Below are 14,467 nucleotides of genomic sequence, written 5' to 3' on the forward strand. Positions count from 1 at the left end.
AAAACAACAGATTTATTTTCACAGTTCTGGAGTCCAGAAGTCTGAAATCAGTTTCACTAGGCCAAACTCAAGGTGTTGGCTGGGTCACACTCCTTCTGGAAGCTCTAGGGGAGAATTAGCTTGGTGGCTAAAGCAGCATGTGAATTTAATGAGGATGTTTTTATATAAGAGAGACCTACTAGACTTGTTTAAAGTGATAATGAAATGAGTCACTAGAAAAGGAGAGATTGAAAATTGGAAAGTGTGAGAGCAAAGTCCTAAAGGAGGCAGAAAGAAATGGTGTCTCTGACAATGTTGGGATGGATAGAAGCTAAGTGGTGGGCGTGGAAAGTGTGAAGGACAGAAGGTTGTGCGTGGGGAGCAGATGGCAGGCACCTTTTAAAGGCAGAGGCGGAGGAGGACTTCTGGAACAGGAATTAAAAAGGGAAGGATAAGATTCACCGGTGGGAGAGGAAAAGCATGGGCAGCAGATGCTGCATTACCCACAAGTGCGGGGATTCCTGCCTGCCAAGACCCCAGGGTTCCAGATAAAAGGCAGAATGTTTGCTGGATGATTCATCCACGTGGACATTAATTGATTCAACAAATGTTTACTGAGCAGTTACTCTGTCAGGCACATTGATGTCACTCAATGAAATGAGACGTGAAATACAGCAGAAAACTATAAGCCAGATGCCAAAGTCATGTACATAGGAGATCAGGAGGAGACTGAGATGCAGGAGAGCATGAAGGTAAAACAAGTGTTCTGTAAAGAGTTGAGACTTACTTTAGTTTCAGAGGTACTGTTAAAAAACTAGTCAGAAGATGGGTCCCAGGAAAAGGAATCAGTCAGCATTACAGAGGTGACAATGGAAGTGAAAATTCTTCATTTGGGCAGTGGTCAAAGGATGACTTGAACATGAGGTTGGAAGGAATTAGCTGGCCACACTGCTCCAAGAGGAATGCTGGTATACATTAAAAAAAAAGATTTATTACAGAAAATTTCAAATAGACACAAAATAGAAAAGTGAACTTCAGTGTATTCTTCACCCAGATTAAACAATAATCAACATTTGCCAGTCTTGTTTAGCAATCCCTCCCTGACTCCCCTTTTATTTATTCCTGGAATATTTTAAAGTTAGACCCAGACATCATTTGTCTCATCAGTATGTATCTTTTAACCAATAGGACTTTTTCTTCCTTTTAAACATAACCATAATATCATTATCACAACTAATAAAACTAACAGTAATTTTTAAAGTTGTTTTGATAACAGCAGACTGAAGCATTTGCTAGTGGTTCTAAATAAAATCACTGGTGTTTAGGAAGCCTGAAAAGAAATGCTTATACAGGGACAGGATTAGTTCTTTGATGGTACCATTAAAAATTATTGTGGAAAATATTAACATGGGGAAAGTTCAAGATGAAAATATATAGTAAATCTTTTGTTACGTATAAATTATAAATTTTTTGTTATGTATAAACGTGTACACACAATCCATCTCCATATCTAGCATATGCAGATACACAGATATAAGAAGAAAAAAAAAGTCTGAAAGAACATTTCCTAATATGTCCAGGGATTACCTGAATGATGGGACCGGTGTTTATTTTTTGCTTTTCATCCCTTTATGCTTTTCAGGGTGTGTGCCTGTGTGTGTGTGTGTGTGTGTGTGTGTGTGTGTGTCAGGGTGAGGGGTTGGGCGGCAGGGATAATGTTGAGGAAGGATCGTGGCCTCTTTAACGGAGCTGAATTAATATTTAGCGAAGAAAGTGACTCATCTTCAATCTCACAGCCCGCAAGTCAGAAAAGCGGATTAATACATAGTAGGCACGGAAAACACATGTTAAATGAATAAAATCTAACGGAAAAGGGTGGAAGCTTCACTCTGATTTATCAATTTTTTAGAAAAAGAAGTGACAGAGATTCAGGATAGGATACCATCCAGAAACGAGGCCCACTGGTATCGCCACATCACGTTGCGTAGCACCGCCCACCCCGACAGCCTTTAGAATCTTTAGCAGAAAGTCGGTGACGTCACATAAGGTTTTCAGTGAGGATGGGACTTGGTCCTAAGGCTTCTGGGAAATGGAGTCTGGGCGCTGTGACGACTGCGAGTCTCCGAGGTTTCTGGGAATTGTAGTTCTCAGATGTAGGATCAGCTCTTTGGCCGATCTTGCTTCAGAGCTTCCCCGGAGAAGAGGGAAGATGGCGTGTGGGGTTGTTGCTGGACCCCATCCGGTGGTTCTAGTAGTAGCCATCGCAGCCTTGTTGGGGGGAACTGGAGCACACAACGATCACCATAAAAGTCCGGGAGCACAGGCAAAGCGCAGCACAGGCAAAGCGCAGAGCTCTGAGGCTCTTACCCACGCGGTGGTCTTCGCACTCACGCGCCTCCTTCCCTACCCGGGTTCCCGAGGAATGGCCTAGGCGTCCGGACGAGCGAGGACAGGGACGGCAGCTGGCCTCCGCGGAAGCCACCTGCAGGGCTCGCAGAAGAGGGCCCACGCTGAGCGCCTAGATGTGGGCTCCGTGCAAGGACAGAGATTATTTTGAAGACATTGTTCAGTGTGAGCCAAGTCACAGTGCTTTTGGCTGCATTGGAAAACCCTCTGTTTCTTCTTAAATAAAGCTCCCCACTCCAGATCGCTCTGATCTTCTGACCCGATTTCCCCACCAGAAATCCCAAAAGTTTTTGTTTCCAAATCGACTTTAAAGATGCAAGTTAATCATATCAGGCGTTCAGCTTTTTAATGTTTTGTATTCATGGCTAACTGCTGAGTGTGTATCAGAAATTCCTCCCTCCATACCCTAGGTAGCTTACAGGAAAGTTAACAACAGCAATTAAGGAAGTGCTGGTCTCTCTTCTTCCTTGCCCGTATCTAGTCACCAGTTTCATAGGATCCTTACTTTATACTGTCTCTTCATCTAACCACTGCTCTGTTCCACAATACCACTATTCTAATACTTCAGCTTCTCACCTAGTTTCTGCATGCTGTCTCTCTCATTTCCAAACCACCTTGTCTCCTCTACCAAATTAATCTTCTCCCCGAAACCAAATTTTTATTACCATGATCAAAAACCTGTAATTCCTTAGTTGACTAAATGATTAAATCCACACACAAGCTAGTACTCAGGGCAGCCACTGTCTAGTTATCCAATTCCAAATAAACTTTCTCATTTTTATTTCACTGAACTCCCTGCCATAGACAGTCCAGTTCATCTATTGGAACAAACAGAGCATTTTCCCACCTCTATACCTTTACTTACACAGTTCTTTCTTTCCCAGATCTTGCCAGGGCCCAGCTTAAGAGATCTAGTAGTGGGGTCAAGTCCTGATCCTTGGGTAAGCTGTTTAACATCTGTAAATTTCAGTTTCTTCATCCCATAATGTGGTAAATTAAGAGACTCAAATGTGTGAAAAGAGCTTTTCTTCTGGCACCCAGTAATTACTTGATTATCTCTACCCTCTGCTCCTTCTAACCCCACTCCACCCAAAGAAGAATCTTTATATTTGCCTTTCTGAGACTTCTACTATGAACTAAATATTTATTCACTGGAAAACATACTATATGCTAGGTGTTGTAGAGAACACATAACTTAATTTTAATTTTTTGTTATCAAGCACATTGTATAATTACATGAAGGCCAGTGGAGAAATTCATCTTAACTCTATTAGGTTTTCCTTGAAGAATGGACATTTTCTCCCCTTCCAAATACAATGTAAGCAAATGACCATCTCACTTTCATACCTGAATAACTATCTGGCATACCATAATTTGTCATGATCTTGATCTTCTAGGCATTTTCTTCTTTAATACTGATTTGTATTTTTTTCAGTTTTGTATTTTATCATATCTTGTAAGCCGCCTTGAGTCATTTTTGACACACAATAGAGCTATAATAAAATAGATGACAATTGTCTGTGATGGCAGAAGAAATATCTGCTTACTTATTTGATTATGATCCTAGTTTTCCATTCTGTGGAGTTACAGACCCTTTAGGGATGAACTGAAAGACTACAGGCAGATATGAAGGAATAGAATCATAACAATTAGCATTTATTGAACACTTACTATACGTCAGGTACTGTTTTCATCACTTTATATGAATAAACCCACATACTCCTTAAAACAGTCTCATGAAGTGGAAAGCCAAGAGGCCAGCATCCCAGGAGCTCTGAAGGAGAGTCAGTCCCAAGGCTTAATGTATATAATTCAAGGTAGGACAAAAAGGACCAAAATATTTATGAGGTAATCTCACCATTCAAAAGAGTAAAGTGACTGCATTATTAAATTAAACCCTCCTGATTTAGATTAAAACTACAATCCAGGCCTGCATTGTACTATGTATTAGATGGGGCTTCTAAGAGATTTAAGACAATTTTTAAGTTCAAAAATGTTCACGGAAAAAAGCACCTGACAGAACCAGAGAACAGAATAAGAAAGTATGTAATACAGGAGAATAAGGCAAACCGTCACTGTAAAGGACTTCTAAGAAGGGGTGGGGGACTGAAATTATCACAGAGGAGGCAGGACCTGACCAGTTCCTTTTATAAAGTATGGATAGATTTCTGGAGATACAGAGAGGAAAGGAAGGTATGTAAAAGGGTGCCACGGAATAGTTTGAAGAGGAGCCAAGTGTGAAGAGAAAGGGTGTTGTAGAGACAAAGGACAAGGCTGCCCAGTTGTACTGGGGAGTAATGGAAAATAAGTAAGTAGATCCAACTGTGCAAGGTCTTCAAGTTAAAGCACTTTTAACTTTTTCCTTGGGACAATGGGAAACTGTGGATTCTTTCTGAACCAAGTGGTACTTTAGTCAGGCAGCTATATAAAGACAGGGAGACAAGAGCAGCAGCAATGTGTTTACTCTGGTAATCTAGGCCCAAACTACTGAGGACTTGGCAGCAGCAGTAGGAACAGAGAGAAAGAAATCAACTATCAAGACATTTCAAATAAATCCTAGCAGACTGATTACCCAGGATAGATAAAGAGGAATCAGTAAGCAATAATTATGGGGCATTTAGTGACTACTCAGCACTGTATGATGTTTTATAGGGATCTAAAACAAGATTTCTGTTTTCAAGAAGCTTACAATCTAATTGAATAACATGAAATACTATAAGCCAATGAAATGAAATTATTCTGGTCCAACTCTTACCCAAAGTCACAGAGCTGATCATTGTTAATCAGAGAAGTGCTGGGAGGTAGGAAAAGTGTGGATCAGCACAGAATAATGGATCCCAGAAGCTCACATTTTAAGGCATAGGAGTGGCCAAAAGTGCCAATTCTGCAAATGTCAAGTAGGAAAAGGACTGAGAAAGAGGCACTGAGTTTGTCTTTGACAGATCAACTTAACAAGACTGGTGAGAGTCAGAACCAGACGGTATATGTTTCATGAAGTTTGTAAACAAAAGAAAAGTTTTTAAAATAGGACAGCAATTTTTTAAAAGATAATGGAGGAACTAAGATTTTTAGGACCTTCTTGGTAAGGATAAGATAAAATAACACTAGGATTAGTTAGGCACATTAGAACTATGGGCTATACTTTGAGGAAACTATGCTATAGAAAAAAAGGTAAGGGAGGAAGGAAGAGAAAAATTTGTCCATATAATTCGAAACTGAATTTTTTATCCCCAAACTGGTGGGAATTTTTTGTCCTAATCTGAAGCCAGCTCCTTCTCTTCTGCTACTGGAGCCAGCAAGCATGAAAATACACACATGGGATTTCCTCTTTTAAGTGAAGGAGCTGATGTGGTTGGGAAAGAGAGGGATCACTGGTTGTTCAGGGACCCAAGCTCCATGGAATAGATAAAGTGAGGAATTGCAAGGTGTTAGGTAGCCGTATATTCTAAGATTGGCGCCCTCTAGAATATTACAGTGAATATGTTAGGTTTTAAAAGTTAGCCCCTTGTTGGATTGATCACTCATTTGAGCATTTAGTTTACGAAAAGGAAGGAAGGCTAGCTTGAAACTGGCTTAGAGCTAGCTAGTAGGAAGGAAAATTCAAACAAGTACAAATGTTTCTTTTCAGCTGTGGGAGGTTATGCTGTGTGCTCTTGTGCTAACATTAAGAAAAGCACAGATATTACTCTTTAGTGTGAAGTTGCTGATGTCTGATGAGAGATGAACTCTGACTGAAGGCTTTCCCACAGTTATTACACTTGTAAGGCTTCTCTCCGGTATGAGTCCTCTGGTGAATAATAAGGGAGGAGCTCCGACTGAAGCCCTTTCCACACTCTCTACACTCGTGGGGCTTTTCTCCAGTGTGTATTCTCTGATGTTCAACAAGGGATGAGCTCCGACTGAATACTTTCCCACAGTCACTGCACTCATAGGGGTTCTCCCCAGTGTGTGTTCTCTGATGTTCAATAAGAGATGAGATCCAACTGAAAGCTTTTCCACATTCATTGCATTCATAGGGATTCTCTCCAGTGTGTATTCGTTGATGCTGAATTATGGTTGAACGGTCACTGAAGGCTTTCCCACATTCATTACATTTGTAAGGTTTTTCTTGAGTATGAGTTCGCTGATGCTGACTAAGGTTAGTGCTTCGGCTAAAGGCTTTTCCACATTCACTACATTCATATGGTTTTTCTCCAGTATGGATCCTCTGATGTAGACTAAGGTGTGTACTCCGGCTAAAAGCCTTTCCACATTCACTGCATTCATAAGGTTTCTCTCCGGTGTGAGTTCTTTGATGTTCAATAAGGTGTGTACTTCGGCTAAAAGTTTTACCACATTCATTGCATGCAAAAGGCTTTTCTCCACCATGAATTCTACTGTGGACAATAAGGTCTGATTGGTAACTAAAGGCTTTACCACATTCATTGCATTTACAAGGTTTCCTTTGCGGAAAGAGTTTTTGGTGTTTAATTAAGCCTGAATTATCTTTGGAGTTTTTCTTAGATATGGAGAACATAGCTCCCTTTGGAATTTTCTGCCGTGTATTAAGTTTTGAGCTTAGACTAAATTCACTGGATTCAGGGGCTCTCTCCCTAGTGAAAATTTTCTTGAGGGTCATTGACACTTTTCTGATTGCTGTTTTCTCAAAAGATTTCTTCTGTGGAGGACATTTTGTCTGCCTTGATAACTGGCCCTCACTTTTACAGGCTTCTTCATTCACAGGACGTTGGGTAGTATTCCTTCGGATACTTTCCATTGCTGACCCTGAAAACTCTAGCTCTTCAGAAATAGCCTGATTGGTGTTGATGCTTTGGTTCAGTTCAAATATCCCTATCTGAAAGACATTTAAAGTGCAAATGTCACCTGTGTCTAGTGCGGAGAGCAAGGAAAATAAACCAGCAGGAATAAAAGACAACTAATTTGCAATTCATGCACACTAGCAACTTTATATGGGCAGAAACTTAAAAGGGACAATGAAAGAGAAGTGAACAAGGCCAGAAGTGATAACAGAGTTTTCACAGTGGATGCGCAGAGACATCAAGAAATACAGGTAGGGACATGGGTAATATGCTGAGCCCCCAAAATGGACATGAGCAGATATACCAATTGATGAGCAGAGAACAGGGGATCAGAAAGTAAAATGAGCTATTAGCTATTGTAGCCAATTAGTTATGGTAAATGAGAGAAAGGAAAGGGATGAGAAAAGTAAAGACTCTCAAATGCAGAAAACATAACCACCACCCCCTTGCCAAAATGCAAAAAGTAAGGAAGACTCTATCAAGCTTGGATGCAACCATTTTCTTGGCAAAGAGAGAAAACAGAATTTCAGAAATGCTAACTATTACCCTGCTATTCCCATTTGATCTCCCTTTGATCCCCCAACCCTTCTTACAGCTAGTTTAGGTACTCTTCTAAACAAGTCTATGACCACAGACTTCAGAGGATTAACAGAGCTCATCATAATAGATCTTAACTTAGAGTTCGTCAAGGCCAACTTGCTTATTTGACAGATAGAAAACAGAGTGAGTAACTTAAGTCACCCAGCAAATTGCAAGAGCTTAGACTCGAACTCATGTCTCTGAAATTTCAAAGTAGTGGCCTTTTCATGATACTACTCACCTAGACAGATATTCTTCGTCACTCCCCTCTTCAGCTCCCTGAAGATCCAGTGTCTACAGTTGTTCTTTCTCCAACTGGGTGATCATGTCCAATTCACATGCTGGGATCCCTGCTGATTGGAAATGATTTAACACAAGGCTATTGGTGCTGGAGACACAGGGCTATTGAGAACTCAACATTAATGCTTTGATCTGTAGAAAAGATAGTGTGTGGGAATTCCCTGGCAGTCCAGTGGTTAGGACTTCCCGCTTTCACTGCTGAGGGCCTAGGTTCAATCCCTGGTCAGGGAACTAAGATGCCACAAGCCACATGGTGCGGCCAAAAAAAGAAAAAACTCCAAACAAACAAAAACTATAGTGTGCAGTTTTAGAGGCTGTGGCAGGAGGGGCTGGAGAAAATAGGTATCTGAAAGTTCTGGGCTAAAACTGGTTCCAAAAGAAAAGTTATACACATACCCATCAGAATCACTTATGGAACTTGTTACTCGAGATACTGGGCATTACTTCAGACCTAGTTAAGTATAATGAGGCCCAGGCATTTGTATTTATTAAGTTCATATGACTCGACAAGTTGAATTGTCCAAAATGAACCTTAGAAACACTCTCTAGGTTGCCTGAAAAATGTGTTCACTGGGACCAGCCTTTCTACCAAACATTCTTCTCACAGCCAGAGGGTCTAAAACATAAACTCCGCTTCCCTTAGGACAGGTGACTTCTTCCTTCTGCTGGAAGGGCCAACATTTCCCAAGGATCTCAAGGTTTCCAGGTATTAGGCAGCTAGCTTTTCCAGACGATTCCTGTAAAAACCTGGCAACCCACATTCAGACTGTACCAAGCAGTCTGTTTATCTCCCCACTCACAAGGTTGTTCTAACACTTGCCTTATAATAAGAAAGAGCAGCAAGGCCCTCTCCTAGAATACTGACCTACACTGAGTGTCTAGCAGAGCATCCTGGCTCTGGCAACCTTTCTGTTGGTAAAATGGGGAGGATATGGGAATCTGTGCCTACTCTTCCAGCCCTTCTCTGGACTCTATGTTTCCCCACTGAAGTTTTTTCTTTAACCCATTCTCTTGTAAATTCATTCAGAGCCCTTGGGCATGACAGTAGGCAACAAATTGTATAATAGTTCCCCTAATGTTTCTGCTCACAGCACAATTTAAGATCCACTAGGTTAAGAGTTGATCTTGCCTTTCTCAGAGACTGGGAACCACCCACATGTGGAAATGAATCCTGGAGGATGTTCACGAAGAAGTCATCCATGGAGAACCTCAAGAGCAACATGACGATGCTGTCTGTGTCCAGCTTTGCCAAGAACATGCCTTTCAACTGAAAGCAGGGAACGCAAAACTCTACCACTGGGTTGACTGAGAAGTCAGAATTTCTAATTTATTTAGAACCTTGCAATAAAATCCAGTTGCATACTTTTTGGTGCTAATATTCCTTAGTAGGCATTTGTCTTACTGCTTAGGTTGGCTGGCCTACATTCTTGCAGCCCAGATCCTTAAGTTACTCTATCATTATTCTGTTGGCAGTTCACTGTTACTTCTCTCCTCTATTCCAGTAATCCTCAAGGCAGCAATATCACCTCCTAGGGAGAGTTTTGGGAATTTGTGAGGGTTTGTGTGTGAGGTTTTCTTTTGTTTGGTTTGGTTTTGGTTTTGGTTTTGGTTGTCATGTTGATTGGATGGGGCTATTAGAATTTAGTGGGGGCCAGGGATTCCTGTAAAACAAAGAATGTCCCTTATCCTGCCAGACTTTCAAAAGAGTTGTTAATGGTTACCTGAGACTGGAACTACTTTACAAATAAATATAAAGTATTTTGCACAACTTTGCTATGTATTGGAAAATCAAGGAAATATACATCTTTTTCTTTGAATGATATTTGGAATTGTTCGCCATTTTAGGAAAATCAAGCCACTCATGATATTAGATTCACAAATACGACATTCACATATCAGTCTGCATTTGTAGCTGTTGTATTCACATGATTCTATGAATAGGTACAAGTGTCTATTTCATCCAATCATTTACATGCTGAAAAACTATTATTCTATTATAAATTACTTTCCTTTTCTTTCTCCTTTATATTACTGTTAAGGTAACGTAGTGATATTCTGGAAATTATATCTATAGGTAGTTAATATTATCTATAAATTTTATTTCAATATAGTAAAGGGGATGGTAGGTTTGAAAGGTAGAGAATTACTTCTCTAGTGCAATGGAACTAAAGTATTAACAGTTACACACTAGATAAATAGTGACTGTCTCAGGCGGTAAATTGCAAAGCCTTAAAGCAAAAGTCCTTGTCCCCAACAGAAGTCCTTGAAGATCTGAGAACACCCACACTGACATAAAGGTGACACAGGAACAGTGGGAATTTTGTACATAGTGGAATATTATTGCATTATTACATATTACATTCCATCTTGGAGAAGAAATATTGTTGAGAAGAGATTTTGTTCAGGTTTTTGGAGACAAAGGGAAACCAGGAAGATCTGAAATATGAAGATCTTTATAACCTGACTCACTAGAACCATTAAAACATAGGACATCTAAAAGTAGGCAGGATCTCCTGAACAGAGAGAGAACTAGGACAGAGTTCAAAGGAGAGAGCCAATTTGAAGTTGAGGGTTTACTCTCATGCTTATTAATACCTTGATGATTGGTAAGATATGCCAATTTGATATAAGATAATTATAATTTAATGTGTATATAGTGTGCAGTACAAGAGTCCCAAGATGTAGTTGTTTTTGCATTTCAAATAAGCTCATGACATGTATAACTGTATTATGTGTTTGTATATGTGACACCTATGACAGACACACAGAAACCACATTGGGGAAAGTTTCTACATTAAAAAAAAAAGGAACCCAACTGTGAAAGGAACCTGAGTTGGAGGTGCAGCCTCTGGAAAGGCCCTTTTGTGGTCTTTTCTCTTGGGTCTGCCTATTCTAAGCATTTTATGAATACGGACTCATTTTTGTCTCACAACAATGAGAGGGTTACTATTATTATTTCCACAATACAAATGAAGAATTTGAGGTACAGAAAGGATAAGTAATTTGGCCCAAGGCCAAGTGATAAATCCTGGACTCAAACTCACTACACTACATCATACTTACTGCTTCTCAAGAGGCAGGGAAAGAACACTTGAGTCATGCTTTCCATTCATATGGCCTCTAAAGGGCCAAGAAACTAAACTCCACTGATCCCAGGACACCAGCGTGACCTTGACACAAGAGTGACTACCTCTGAGAGATGACTATCCTGAGAGGCTGCAATAAGTCCCAACTACACTAAAAGCCCTATCTGTGTAAACTAAGGATTAAATTTCCTGGCTTCCACCAAAGTGCCACCACAAAGCAAGTGGCATCCTTGGCATAAATCAATGAAACACCAGATAGAGGCCCCGTGGTATAAATAATTACTTGGTATTACATTTACCAAGTAATCTGGATTTTGATCATAGCTCTGTTGGTAGCTAAATAAAAACCAAGGAAAAATAACCAGTCTGGTTTTATGTATCCTCATCTGTAAAAGGAAGATGTTGGACTTGATTAGTCCAGAGCTGTCTGATTCCTGGAATTTAATTTTAGATTCCAAACTCAGGCACAGACCCATCTGCCTAGACTAAGGGGATAAGACTAGAATAAACAGACTTTTTCAAATCCCCAGAGACATGTGAGAGCCTAAGGTCCATGTTTCAGAGGAAACTGTTTGAGAAAGAGGCCAATCGCCTAATGCTGAAATAGAGCAAGGGAGCGCTGAGGAAGACATCAAAAGCAGTCAGCAAGCAACCAGGGACTAATCCCATACTGGGCAAAATTTGCCACACTCACCTAAGAAGGGACATTCTCTGAAAAGAGAAATACATGTGTCTCCACTTGGCGAGATGGCACAAACTTCCAGAAAAGAAGGAAGAATCCTTAACATACATGGTATACGATCTTATAGTGAGATAGAAAGTTGCCTTTCCCTCTTCCACCTCCTCTTCGTTTTCTTTCTGGTCAAGGGCAAATCTGGGGATAACAGGTCTTATCCTAAGGTATCCAGAGTCACTGGTCTAGTAATGTCCACATTGGGCCAGGTGAATGCAACCCTAGGTATTAAGAGGTAAAACAAATGTCCCAAACTAACCCCACCTCCTCCCAGACACAAAGAAAATGACAGTAGACATTTATGTCTGGGTTTAAGTCCCTAGTTCTTTAATGAGAAAAGGTAAAGGGAATTGGTCTGGGCTGAGTCCAAACTCTCTCTAAACTCTCTAGGTGTTCCGAGGCATATAATCCAGTCTGCTTATCGATTTCCTCACATGGGATGTGAGTTCAAAGGGAGTAGGCAGTAGTCTCTTACTTCTTCCTGAGAGTCAAAACAGAAGGCAGATGATACTGCTCCGCCACAGGGCTGTGCATCTCTGGGCAAGCCACTCACCATTTTGAAAAGCTGGTCCCACACTATAAAATGACATTACTAGTACTCGCTTGTCTTTTCCCACAAAGCTTCTGTGAATGCTACACGTTATAAATGGCAAAGCTTACTATAAAGAATATCATCTACGACATAAGGAGATATTACTGCTGTGCTTACCTCAAATGAATTAGTTTTTAAATTGTGATAGTATACATTTAGGGAAAGATGCTTTCAGAGGATTTGTGCTGCTGTTCTAGAGTGTGGACAGATGCATTCTTTTTCCTGGCTTTGGAGGATGCACATGAAATGGGGAAGGCAGAGCTGGTGGATATGACAAAGTTCTTAGGAGGAGCCCCCAGATATATTTCAGAGAGGCTAGGAGGTCTCTGTCTCCCCAAGGTTAGGACCATACCCTTATCCAGGTTTCATACAAGGGCTTCCTCCACGATGATGTGGAATGTTGCCTCTCCTCTTCTCTTTTTCTCCTTTCTTCCTCATACTTTAGTTTTATCTGGATCACCTTACTGGTCTATAGATATTGTATCCTTACCAAATCATTATTCTCGAAAGTACAGTGGTCACAAAGCACTGCAGCACCAGCAAACCCCATTCTCCTCTTTATATGACTAACTTTCCAGCCCTCACAGCCCTGACCCCCTCCTGTTACCCTAACCATCTGAAATTCTTTTGACCATGACACTTTCTCTTATAATCAATTGCTGATCTTGGAATAATTTTCCCTTGTATATACTCCCTTGAATATTAAGAAATTATCTCATTCAGAAGGAAGCAGGTTCTGAAGATTCTGGAATAGCTCTTCTTCTGGTGCTTTGCTTTCTGGTATCGGGCTGACTACTTCCTGGAGCCTTTGCGAATACACAAGAGTCAGCAGGAGGGCCTAGGCAGCCTCTGTTCAACTCTAAAACAGAGACAGTCAAGTCTCCAGGCCTACCAAAAGATGGTCTTCAGACAACAGTGTCCTTGAAGATTGGTTCAAAGTCACAACAAATTCACAGAATTTGATATACAGCATTTGTCAATACCCCTAACAACACCTACTATACTGAAGTACAACCGTCATCATCAGAACCATAAAATAAATACTACTACTCTCAAGCTCTGTCACTTTAAGTAAGGTACTTCATCTCTGTGTGCCTCAATTTTAAAATCTGTAACATGAGGATAATAATCGTACATCTCATGGGGTTAACGCGAGGATTAAATGAGTTGACGCAGGTAAAAACTCTTAGAACGGTGCCTGGCACACGGTAAGCATCTGGGAAACACCCCGAGCACAGAAGCCCTTCCTCGCCCAGCTAGAGCGGAGCGGAATGAAACTCTGAGCTTTTCCATCTCCCAGGGGTTCACCGGAGAACACCACCTGCTGTCAGTGCAGCTGAGGGACTAGGTTGTGCCCACCCGCAAGGCGAGCGCTGGGCGCAGCGCAGAGACACCGTGCCGCGTCCCGGCCGCGGAGGCACCTCTCGGTCGGATCTGCGGCCAGACCACCCTTGGACCTCTCGCCGGTCTCCCCCCGAGAGAGTTGAGTGCTTCCGCACGACCACTTCCTAGAGCCTCCAGGCCCACCCGTCCAGGCCCCGGGCCCCGGAGCCCTGCGTGCCCCACTCACCGGCCGCCTCGGGGCGAGCGCCGGGACACACCCTGGGCCGGACCCACGCTTAGACGGAACCTTAGTGTGCGGGGCTTGAGGAAGCCGGAAGGATTAATGGGAAACCCTTGCGTCGACCCACTGCTCCCGCGCTCACCAAGGTTCCAGAAGTCACAGACACTCTTCCACTCAGAGCAGTGGTCGTGTCCTTGTCAGTATGTTGGGGCAAGTCATTGCCTGATCAACGGCCCCGACCTAATTCTCCTGGAGCAGATGATCTGTTAGAGAACAGAGACGATGAGGAGAACGGGCAGCACACCAGAGGCCGTGGCTCTGCGCCTGCGCTGCAGAGTCCGGGACCGCCAGGTTGTGTTCAGACTCATTTTACCGGAGATTTTTGCAAAGCACTTTCCCTGGTGTGTGTGACGCCGAGATTGAGAAGTT

The 14,467-nt window shown here is 41.8% G+C and overlaps 1 protein-coding gene across 8 annotated transcripts in view; it reads right to left on the minus strand.

Annotated features, from left to right (window-relative positions):
• Nucleotides 1-14,298, minus strand: part of ZNF391 (zinc finger protein 391) — a 19,213-nt gene extending 4,915 nt beyond the window's left edge. Inside the window, exons 1-3 of one of the 8 annotated variants that reach the window (XR_014295552.1) lie at nucleotides 14,045-14,104; nucleotides 8,005-8,116; nucleotides 781-944 (exon numbers count right to left, since the gene is read on the minus strand). Coding sequence is in view for 4 of the 8 variants with exons in the window: in XM_082639053.1 (XP_082495179.1) it covers nucleotides 6,068-7,141 (1,074 nt within the window). In the remaining 4 variants the exon portion in view is untranslated. The other 7 variants (XR_014295553.1, XR_014295554.1, XM_082639053.1 and 4 more) reach the window with 7 other exon arrangements.
• Between the last annotated feature and the right edge of the window lie 169 nt (nucleotides 14,299-14,467).

Source organism: Mesoplodon mirus (assembly GCF_964341445.2).
Source record: "Mesoplodon mirus genome assembly, chromosome: 12".
Taxonomy (NCBI): domain Eukaryota; kingdom Metazoa; phylum Chordata; class Mammalia; order Artiodactyla; family Ziphiidae; genus Mesoplodon; species Mesoplodon mirus.